Source organism: Anabrus simplex, chromosome 1 (genome assembly GCF_040414725.1).
Source record: "Anabrus simplex isolate iqAnaSimp1 chromosome 1, ASM4041472v1, whole genome shotgun sequence".
NCBI lineage: Eukaryota > Metazoa > Arthropoda > Insecta > Orthoptera > Tettigoniidae > Anabrus > Anabrus simplex.
In genome coordinates, this window is record NC_090265.1 from 443,825,189 (window position 1) to 443,837,672 (window position 12,484).

The following is a 12,484-nucleotide window of genomic DNA, read 5'->3' on the forward strand; positions in this document are numbered from 1 at the left end:
TGTTATGTTTATTTTAATTTGAACTCTATGAAGCAGCTGAAGATGTCTTCTAAGAGATGAAACATATACAGCTTATTTTTAAAAATATAATTAATTGCTAAGTGAATAAAAATTGTATTGATTGGGTGAAAATCCTCAACTCTCTATATGTTCTGAATATTCAAGTCAATAAAGAACAACAATGAAATTTATAACTTGCAGTAAGTGGTATATTCTGAGCTGTCAGTGGAGAGATGGCATGGAATGACATTAGTAGACAAATAAGTTTGAGTAGTGTTTTTAAAAGTAGAAAAGATCACACATTATGAAGATAAAGTTGGAATTCAAGAGGACAAGTTAGGGCAAATATTAGTTTCTAAGAAGGGGACTGGAATAATTTACCAAGGGAGATGTTTTATAAATTTCCAAGTTCTTTGCAATTATTTAAGAAAAGACCAGTTAAACAACAGATAGGGAATCTGCTACCTGGGTGACTGCCCTAAATGCAGATCAGTGGTGACTGATGATGATGATGATGATGATGATGATGATGATGATGATGATGATGATGATGATGATGATGATGCCATGAAGGATGTCATGGTCATACGACAAGACCTACAGGGACTCCTCACTTGCTGAGTCCATCAATAACTCATTATTGCTGGATCTGCATAACCATGACCACAATCTGTCCAATGTGAGCAACAATGTCTCAGAAAAATTATCCATTATCTCAATATGCCACAGTTCTGACATCACTGAAGCCAGAGACCAACTGGTATGGGTGCCATATTTTATAAAAGAGCACAATTAACTGTCAGTGCTCATGAATGATGAACATACATATTACTTCTATGTAACACTAGTTCTCTGTACTATTGTCCTTTATAAATTCCCAAGAGCATAATAGATGCATATTATGATCTGTTATTTTGTGTCAGTAATCAATCTAATTGTATCATTGTCCTCTCATAATCTACACATTCTGCACGTGTCGGATTGATTAGACGTATCTTTCCTGGCGTTGCAATTTTAATGGCCAACAGAGTACAACATGACAATATTTTCAAATATTCCATACATTAAATACACATCAGCATACTTACATTTTCATTAATGCTCATTAAGGTTTATTTATTCTGAAGGTGATCGGGAAAGAAGAATTATCTACAATCTGTACAAAAATCAGTCTGCAGTGATAAAAATCGAGGTCTTTGGAAAAGAAGCAGCAATCCAGAAAGGAGAGAGACAACGCTGCAGTCTGTCCTCCCCCCCTTTCAATGTTTATATAAAACAGGCGGCAAAGGAAATCAAAGGGGAATTCGTAAAGGGAATCACAATCCAAGGAGAGGAAATCAAAACCCTGAGATTTGCCAATGATATTGTTATTTTATCTGAGTCTGCAGAAGATCTGGAGAAATTGCTGAATAATATGGACAGTCTTGGAGAAGGAGTACAAGATGAAAATAAATGTCCTAAACAAAAGTAATGGAGTCAGTTGATGCAGGAAATATTAGATTTGGAAAGGAATTCTTAAAGGAAGTAGATGAATACAACTACCGTCACTGAAGTACTAAAATAACTAACGATGGCAGAAGAGTAAGGAGGATATAAAATGCAGACTAGCATAAGCAAGGAAGGCTTCCTTAACCCAATCGCATCATTTGACGACCCTAGCTCGTCATAGTTATTCGTGGCATATGAATCAAATGACGAGCTCTGCTCGCGGCGATGCACAGCTGTACATCAATCCATGTAGTTCAGTCACTAACCCACAGATGCAACTTGTATGCATTCTGAGCTGAAGTTTACACATGTGGCTTCAGTTTTTTCCTTTTCACCAGGTTCTCACACACTTCCGGAACGAGAGATAATCTTTTTTCATATAATTTCGCTCTTGTCAGTTGCCATCATGGCGTCAAGCAGATGTGCTGGTGTTGATGAGGAAGGAATACGGAAGTTAATAGATAGTGTTTTAGAGAGTGATATTGAAGGCAGTGATTTGTGACGACGAAATAGACTCTGAAGTCCTTAGTTCAAGTACTAGCGATGTGTATAATAGTTCTGATGACGCAGAAAGTGATGCAAATAACGACGGTGCGCCGAGTCTTTCGGCACAGACTAACTTGACTGACTGGAACTGGACAAAAGTGACAATAAACCTGTTGTACATAAGTTTAGTGAATACAGTGGGGTTAGTGAAAACTTACTGAAAAAATTTGAAATGCAGCCACTATCTGAACTCTCAGTTTTTTGTGAATACATGAACCCTTTGTTTGACAAAATATCTGTCGAGACAAATTCATGTGCAGCAAAACAGTTGAGCAATCCTGACAGAAGGAAGTTGAAAGACGATGACAAATGGTTTGAGACTACAGCCGACGAATTTAGGGCATATTTTGCATTAGTTATACTAATGTCACAAGTGCGAAAGTCAAGAATACAGTTATACTGGAGTAAAAACAGGTGTATAAACACTCCTATTTTTCATGAAACCATGAGCAGGGGAAGATTTATTATAATTTCATGATATTTACATTTTGTTGACGATGAACAAATCGATAGTAGTGACAAACTAAGAAAGATTAGGCCTATAATACAACATTTCTGCTCCAAATTTTCATAATTACATGTTCCTTCACAGAACATTGCTCTAGATGAAAGTCTAATGAAATTCAGAGGCCGCCTTTCATATGTCCAGTGTAATAGGTCTAAACATTCTAGGTTTGGAATAAAAATTTACAAAATTTGTGAATCAAGTTCTGGCTACTGTCTGTCTTTCAAAATTTATGTAGGTGATGATGTAACGGATCCAAGTCTGCCAGCAAGTACAAACGTTGTGCTCAACATGTGTGAACCCTTGTTAGGCCGAGGACATACATTGTTTTTAGATAACTGGTATTCTTCCCCAGATTTATTCAAAAGGCTACACGACAAGCAGATGAATGTAATTGGAACTGTTAGACAGAACCGAAAGGCATGCCTCGCGATATCAGTAAGACGAAACTAAAACGTGGAGACTATGAGACGTGGACTGCCAACAGTATGTTGTGTGTAAAGTCGAAAGATAACACGGATGTTTGCCTTTCTCACCACTAAACACAAATCAGCTGACATGACAGGGACAGGCAAACACAGACAAAAGAGAGGACAAACCCCGAGGGAAGAAGTGATAAAGCCCAAGTGTGGCCTTGAATATCAGAAGGGGATGGGTGGGGTTGACCTTCAGGATCACGTTACAGCTCTGTTCCCCGTCATGCGGCGCACAGTGAAAGGGTATAGGAAAATATTCTTTTACCTCTTAGATATGTGTATTTTCAATTCCTTCACTGTGTATCACAAGATTGCTGCTAACAGAAAGACAAGCTACACGGACTTCCGAACTAGTATTGCACAGCAGCTACTAGAGACTGTTCAGTTCCCGGAGTTCTCGGTTTGAGGTCGACCTTCAGCGAGCACCACCCCAACCAGATTACAAGCTAAATCATGGGCCCACTTTCCCATGCGTATTCCCCCTACAGAGAAGAAATCAAAAGTCACAAGAAGGTGTGCTGTGTGCTACAGCAGGGGTAAAAGAAGCGAAAGTTGCTGGCAGGGCAAAATATGTGGCGTAGCTCTTTACTTAGAAGAATGTTTTGAGGTGTAACACACCCAGCAAACGTATTAAAATAGCGGCATTAGTAAGTTTATTACTTCGTTATCATGCATGCAAATTTTCAGAAAGGAATATTTACTGGTTGGTTTTGTATGATTTTCTAAATAATAGTGTGATGACAACGGCCGTAGAGCGGTATTTAAATGTGATTTCTTAGTGAACTCCTATGGTATTTAAATGTGAGGCGAATGGGTTAAGAAAAGAAATTTGCTCACTTTGAACACTGATGTACAAATTTGAAAGATGTTTTTGAAGACTTTCATATGGAGCGTGACAAGGTATGGAAGTGAAACATGGATGATAACTAGCTCAGAAAGAAAGAGAATAGAAGCTTTTGAAATGTGACGTTATAGAAGCAGATGTGCCAACCTTTGAAGTGGATTATCAGTAATCGCCCTCCGCCTCCGAGAAAAATTTGAAGTCCAAAGCATACCCCTCCCTTCTCAATAATGACACCCCTTTTGCCCTTCCCTCTAGCAACCTATTCAAAATTATATCATATTACACAATAACATTCGCTCACAACTTGTTAGTTCTGTGAAAAAACATTCCTTGTAGCTTCTTTCTCACGCACCAGCTGCTTTTCAGTGTAGTTTTTCTTGAAGCATCTTTCCCACTGTGATGACATTTTCTTCTTCTGAACCATAAGCAATCCCAATGCAGATATGCTTAATGTAGGCCTCACTTCTTTCTCAATCTTTCTGTCAACTGTCAGGTACACTTAACACAGCAAATACAACATTATTGAAAGATTTATAGTGGAGAAGAGCAGTGTCTGAACTCCTTCATTCACAATTAATTTTACAATGCTTATGGGCAGCAAAAGGAAGTCACGATCGAATAACTATCGTTGCCAACGCACACGCACTGAAACAAAGACGATTTAGGAGAAATGTTCAATCCTTTCGAGCCGTTTTCCTTTTTTCCGTAGAAAATTATTTTTTGCTGATGTCAGCTTTTCCGTAATAATTTCTCCCTTTGACCGTAATTGTGAGGTGAAATCCGTAATAGTTACAGACAATCTGTAATAGCTGGCACCTCTGTAGAAGAATGCTGACGGTGAGATAGGTAGATTGAATCACGAATAAAGAGATACTGAATTGAATTGGTGAAAGGAGATTGATTTGGCTAAATTTGACGAGAAGAAGAGACAGAACGATAGAACACATCTCAGAACTTGTTCAGTTAGTGTTTGAGAGGGAAGTGTAGGTGGTAAAAACAGTAGGAGTAGACCAAGGTATGAATATGACAAGAGTAGATGTAGGATGTAGTAGTTATGTAGAATTGAAAAGGTTACCACAGGATAAGATGGCATGGAGAACTGCATCAAACCAGTCTATGACTAATGACTCAAAGAACAACAACATTCTTTTTGTGTGTTCTCCATACAGAGTAGGTCACTGCTCTGTTTATTAATTGCTGGGGCTGTACCTTAATTAAGGCCACGGCCGCTTCCTTCCAACTCCTAGGCCTTACCTATCCCATCGTCGCCATAAGACCTATCTGTGTCGGTGCGACGTAAAGCTCCTAGCAGCTGTTTATTAATTTTCATTAGTTTACCTCGTTAGTAGTTCTTCCAAGACCAAATGCCAATGACGTAGGAATCATAAGTTCTATTTGGAGTAAAAGCGCAGTATTGCTGGTTGAGGAAGTTACTGAAAGATGAAACAATATTCAATATGAATAACAATAATAAATAATTATGTCATTAGCTTCACGTCCCACTAACTACTTTTACGGTTTTTGGAGATGCTGAGGTGTTAGAATGAAGTCCCGCAGGAGTTCTTTTATGTGCCAGTAAATCAACCAACAAGAGGCTGACGTATTTGAGCACCTTCAAATACAACCAGACTGAGCCAGGATCGGACCTGCCAAGTTAGGGTCAGAAGGCCAGAGCCTCAACCGCCTGAGCCACTGAGCCCAGCAATAAGAATAACAAAACCATTTTTCCACACAAAATATTGGACCTACTTCTTACCATTTGGTATGTTTGTCCCATCTGTCCTTGTGTATTTGTCAGCATTAATGGAAACACGATGTTCAAACAGACCTTCTGCACCACTGCCCTAAAAAGAAAAAAAGAAAAATATTTCATTCAGTTAGCAAAAATTCATACTGATGAAATAAATTAAATAAATTAAGGGGGCATTTACATTTTATTTGATAGTTCAAAGTGCATTCAATTAAAAACTTAAAGCAGCATGAACAATAGCTTGACAAACAGATGGGAACAACAATAGGAACTTCTCATAAAAAACATAAACTTGGATGAATGGATGAAGAGAGATTATCAAGGAGACTAAGCTTTTCAGCAGTAGACAATATGAAGAATGTGTAAGGAAAAGATCTATATATATAAAATCCTTATTTCATCTATCATTCACAGCGATATTGAAACAAGAATGTTTCAGCAGCTGAAATTTTTACTAGATATATTTTATTGTCCCCCCTTTACAAGAAAAATACAATGAAACTCTTACAACCAAGAATTTGGTACTTTTTAAAGAAAATTACGTGTCAAGCTTTGCTGTAGGTGGTTATCAACAAGCACAGAATAATATAGAGATGGAGATACGTATTGCAATGAATTCGCTCGCTGAAATAAAGATTTTTGCCAGTCGCCATACTAGCAAAACCGTCTATGCCAGCCAACGAACCTAAAATAAGATACGGTAGAGCACCTCACCAATGTGCAGCCAGAATTGAAGCCAACAGACAAGCGTGATTGTCATATTGTTTGGGCTACATTATAGACTGGTTGCTGTCTATTTGTTCAAATTATGACACTGAAAGCAAATACAAGAATTCTGTATTACTATTTGAATTTACTGAGATGCTGAAAGGAGTTGCAACATGAATGAAGGTATGGACTTAGGAAAGATCTCAGAAATCTACATACAAATGGCAGAAAATTGAAAATGACAGCCAAATTAGCTGCTGAAATTCTGAATCATTTCTAACGACTTTCAATGTCAGCAGCAGAAGGATTTTATATCTCCATTGTTCCCGACCCCTGTTCAGTCAATTTTAAATCACTCTACTCTGTTGCCCAACATTAAGATTTTTAAACCAAAAAGGATTGATGGTGTTAGAGCCCAGCTATGGTGAATGTCTTCTAAAGTTCAGCAATTGAGAAATAGACCAAAATTGCATTGGGATTTCATAAAACCAAATTCTAAAAAATATTGTACATTATTTAATTTTCTTTTTTGCATCCAAATGAGAATACAATTCCTTCTCGGACAGTAGCAGGACAAATGAACATCACCAACTAACAGGTTCTGAACATTCTAAAAAGTGACGAAATAATGTACATTCAAAATGACTCTCTTCTTGGACTTTGAGAAGGCATATGATCATGTGTGCAGAAATAACGTATGAGAGCCTTACAGATGAAAGGTGTCGAGAAGCAAACAATAGAAAGAGTGAGGGAGATGTACCATGGAAGTGTCAGATGTGTGAAAGTAGGAGAAGAGAGAACAGACTGGTTTGAGCAAAAAAGTGGATTAAGACAAGGAAGTGCTCTGTCACCTTTGCTCTTCATTGTAGTAATGGACACGCTAATGACAAAAGTGGCAAGGAAAATTGGGGAAGGAAAAATTAAAGTGATGATGTTTGCAGATAACTTGTTAGTCTGGGGAGAAAAGGAAGAAGATATCCAGGAGCAGTTAGATGCATGGGAAGAGGAGGTGAAACAATATGGAAAGAAATTTAATGCCAAAAGAGTGAGAAAGTGATCACAACTAGAAAGAAGGAGAGAACTATGAGAGGGGTAATGCTTGGAGGGGTACAGCTTAGGAAGGTAGAGAGTTTCAAGTACCTGGGAAGTATCATAGAGGAAAGCGGAAGAAATGGTAAGGAAATAATCGAGCGTGTAAGACAAGCAGGAGCATTCCTGAAAAGTGCCAGAAGCCTGGTTTGGAGCAAGGATGTCCCTCATATACAGGACATACTATATACCTATTCTGACATATGCAGCAGAAACTTGAGTAATGAGGCAGAGAGCCGTGAATAGAATACAGACAAGTGAAATGAAATTTCTGAGAAGCAGGATAGGAGTGACAAGAATGGATAAGGTGAGAAATGAGAAGGTTAGAGATATAGTAAAAGAAGAGCCACTACAGAACAGGATGGTATGGACAAACTGACCGAGAGGAAGACCAAGAGAGGCAGGTAGATCCAAGCAGACCTGGCCAACAGCTGGAAACTGCATATGATGATCATGATGATGATGAGAACTGACTGCAGAATGTGATGATGTTTATGATGCAGTACATTTAGTTTTCTTAACTCTCTTCTTCCTTCACGCATGCCACATCACAAGATAGACATAAAAGTTAGATCAATTCTAATATTCTTCACAATCTAAATGCTACTGCTGGTTAGTGCAATGCTAAAATTCTGTTGGGCTAAGCTACAGGAAGAATGTGTTTCATTCCAATAGATTTGGAAATTCTGACATACAATTTGTTCTTAAATGGAGGCAGTTTCCTTTTAGCCTTCTCTGTCAAAGGCACAGGGACAAACATTGCATAGATTTGGGATGCATCTCTCCACTCTACTGTTTACCAATGGATAACTATAATGTACTGCAGTTTTCTTTCTCAAGAGTTTGCAGATCCATAAAAGGCAAAGCAAAATGCAACTCCCATCTACAACTATATTCAATATGGTTCATAAGGAAATTTCATAATACCAGTTACGATTTATACAACTGACATGTATGTAACATGGGAAGCGTAATGTTTATTCATAATATATATTAGGCTGATTCCAGAGAATAGTCCACCCTAGTAGGAAAATATAAAGTTTAAAATAAAACTCAAAAATTTGTTTTTATGGCAGATAAAACATGAAATTTGATTAATGTTATTGTATGTATTCATTTATTGATGCCTTTCAGTTTTTCATTGTGTGGTTAATTGAACTTTTATGTACAGTCTAAATTCATTTGATATTTCTCAATAGTTTTAGGAATTACTGTTTATTATGATGGAAAGGAATGAAAATAATTATGGTAAATGTTAATTCTAATGCTCTTTCTCTTCGCAGTAAAGTACTTATTTCGGTTATTAATAGTTTAAATAAGGTGCAATAAGGCTACAAATTTATTGCTGCAGGCCATGTAAACACACGACGAAAAATTGCATAAAAGTTTCTGTAGACGAAAAGTACATGGCTCAATTTGAATTAATTTTGGTATGCAAAGCCAATATTGTACACCCTTTCAAACTGCTATATCATTCATTTAAAATTTCAAATGGTTTCATACGAAGCTGATGGTAAAATACGTCGTGTGTTTACGACGCTCTTGCGAGCAGACGACAGGGGAGTTTCCTGTCGCTTGGAGCCATATGTATACAGGAATGCATTATGACACAACACGCTGCCCACAGGATTCAGTTTTCGTGTTACACTCACTAGTAAAGGGTATATTTTAGAACAGCAATCTGTGTTCAGACTGAGGTGATTTTTAATAATGGCGCTTACTCACAAGGAACGCTGTAAATGGTATCGCGAGAAGAAAAAAGGACGATGAAGATTTTAAAAGAAAGGAAAAAGAAAGGCAAGCAAGGAGAAGGAAGATGACACCTGTCCAGTTAATCATATGCTGCCAACAGGTACGAGAATCGGTGAAGAAACGCAGAGCTTCAGGGCTTATCAACAATTGACTTCCTGTTCTACAAGTCTCAGAAGCAGAATGAACAAAAATTGTTTTCGTTCTTGTCATTTTATTATACCGTATTTTGTATGTCTGATCAAGCTTTCATTCAAACTGCATTAAGCGTTGAATGTTCAGTTTTTTAAAATATTTTAGTTCATTTTACATTCACTGTTATTAGTGTTAAATGTGTGACAATTGGGAACATGCATCATTTTCAAAATTTTTTTTTTGAAAAGTACACCAATGAAATAGTACGTAAACGTATTGCATTGTGGTATGTTGCCTTGTTTTCTACCATTAAAAAAATATTTAACAGTGCCTTTCCGCAAGGCGAGTGAAACGGCCTCTGACGTAAGCGGCGCGCTGTGACGTCACGATCCAGTACCGCATGGAGCTCTACCAGCCGTTGTGCATCAGCCGTTGCTAAGCCGATTGTTTATTATTCATGATCGCGAATAACTTCGAAATGGCAGAAGAAACGTTCAAAACAGCACAGTCAGACAATCTACCATGTGTAGATATCATCATTCTTGAAAAATGTGACTTTTGTGGCCGCAGAAATTCGCGGATAACAAGCAAGTTTGTAAGTGGCGTCTTTTATATACGTGCAATGTACTGTAACCCATAGTATTAGGATAACAACGAACCTGGATAGATATCACATCACTTTCAACATTTCCTTTTAAACTGATTCCCCTATTAAAGAATAACATTACATTTTCGGGCTTTCAGCATTAGTAAAGTAAGAAATCGGATTTCAGCACTAACATAAACATATAGGTAGCATTATAGTACTAGTCCGCTTCTGTGGTGTAGTGGTTAATGTGTGCCACTCCCGGAGGCCCGGTTTCGATTCCCGGCTCTGCCATGAAAGTTGAAAACAAATAGTACGAGGGCTGGAACGGGGTCTACTCAGCCTCGGGAGGTCAACTGAGTAGAAGGGTTTCGAATCCCACCTCAGCCATCCTCGAAGTGGTTTTTCGTATTTTCATACTTCTCCTCCAGGCACCTAAGGCCACGGCCGTTTCCTTCCCTCTTCCTTGTCTATCCGTTCCGATCCTCCCATCCTCCAACAAGGCCCCCGTTGAGCATAACAGGTGAGGCCGCCTGGGCGAGGTAATGGCCCTCTTCACCAGTTGCATCACCATACTCAAAGTGTCACGTTCCAGGACACTGCCCTTGAAGTGGTAGAGGTGAAATCCCTCGCTGAGTCCGAGAGAAAACTAACCCTGAAGGATAAACTGATTAAGAAAGAAAGAAAGAAGGAAAGAAAGAAAGATCATAGTACTATAGGGCTATAATCTATCATTCCCCAAAAAATATATATTTATGGTTGGGACAACTGGCCTACCCACTTCCGGGGCCCATGAAAGAAAATTAAATATCTTTGTGGAGGGAAAAAGTTAAACATGATAAAGATAAATATGACTTCATCTAGTTTTCACAAGTCGGGCTGAGTGGTTCAGACTGTTGAGGTGCTGGCCTTCTGACCCCAACTTGGCAGGTTCGATCGTGGTTCAGTCCGGTGGTAGTTGAAGGTGCTCAAATACGTCAGCCTCGTGTCGGTATATTTACTGGCACGTAAAAGAACTCCTGCAGGACTAAATTCCTGCACATCGGCGTCTCCGAAAATCGTAGAAGTAGTTAGCGGGGCGTGAAGCCAATAACATGAATTACATTTGGCTTTTAACAAGCTGAGCATATCAGGAAAGAAAAGTGTCCTGGTGACATTTTAGTCGCTCAATACAGGAATGTCTTTGGGTGCTGTGACTTTTTTTCTTTACGTCACACCGTCACATATAGGTCTTATGGCGACGATGGGACAGGAAAGGCCTAGGAATGGGAACAAAGCGGCCGTGGCCTTAGGTACAGCCTCAGTATTTGCCTGGTGTGAAAATGGGAAACCACGGAAAACCATCTTCAGGGCTGCCGGCAGTGGGGTTCAAAACCCACTATCTCCCGGATGTGAGCTCACAGCTGCGCGCTCCTAACCGCACGGCCAACTCGCGCGGTATTTTTACCTTTCGGTTTATTGACTTGGCTTGTATAACCTAAAACTTAGGCTAAGTTGGATAATATTTTAAACACCTACATCACTATTTTCAGCTGTGTGCAATTATGTTATTTATTTAATTAATATTATGATCATTATTATAATTGAGCATTGTTAACTTATAAGACCCCAACAGACAAGCATTGGTTTTGTGTAGAGTTATACATTTGTTAAATTCACGTTGTTTCCTTTCATGATGTACACGCCTATTCTTTGTTACATTATAGAGTATTTAGATATAGCCTAAATTTCTTTACCAATTAAGCTCTTCAATAAAGACATACATAACTGTCCCATGCCAAGATAGAATTAGAGCTTCAAAATGGTTCATAACCCCTTTGATTTATTATCTTGACATGGATCACCCAAAACATAGGTTAGGTTTGGAGAATACTTTAATAATCAGCATTATTTAATGCACTGTTTATTACTTTCATATTCCAAGATGTAATTGAAGCATTTAAATAAAGCACCATACATTAAAATTTAAAGTTTTACCACTAGAACAGCTGACATGGAAAAGTGATTTGAAAATTCAAACAAATTCATCTTACGTTAAAATCTTCAAAAAAATAAACTGTAGACTTTTCCGATATATCGCCAGCATTTCTCCGGCTCGCCAAAATCCATTTCTCCCTAGTTTTAGCGTCTTTGGAACATTTATAAACAATTTGTTTGGTACGGTATGCGATGTGCTATTGCACATCGGAACTCTACACCATTTATAAGTTTTCTGCCTCACTGTCTGCGCAGGATTCATTTTAAGTCTAAAATATACCACTCAGATTATTATCCAATGTATAGACCTCGAATTTAACCATACCAGACACTAACGTAAAGTAGAAATATGCGAAGTGTATCCTGCTTCTCACAGCACACCATGTATTATTTCGTCTGCTAATTCAGTCAACCTGTACGATGACGTCAGACCAATGAGATCGCGTACTTGCGTGACGTGACATTTTCGTAGATTTTTATCATGTTTGGAGTTATTATTTGTACATTCTGATCACATTTTTGAATTCTGCATGAAATTTTGAATCAGATTAGCCTATTTTTAATTAAAACCCCGGATCATGCATGTTCCCTATTCATAAAAACACTTCACTTTATTAAGTAGGCCACACGT

At 38.2% G+C, this 12,484-nt stretch overlaps 1 protein-coding gene across 1 annotated transcript in view; it reads right to left on the reverse strand.

The window, feature by feature from the left end:
• The window catches only part of LOC136856930 (galactose mutarotase), a 141,333-nt gene that overhangs the window by 60,540 nt on the left and 68,309 nt on the right, over positions 1 to 12,484 (reverse strand). Inside the window, exon 5 of the mRNA XM_067135193.2 lies at positions 5,616 to 5,703. Coding sequence (XP_066991294.1) covers positions 5,616 to 5,703 — 88 coding nt within the window. The remainder of the gene's footprint in view (positions 1 to 5,615; positions 5,704 to 12,484) is intronic.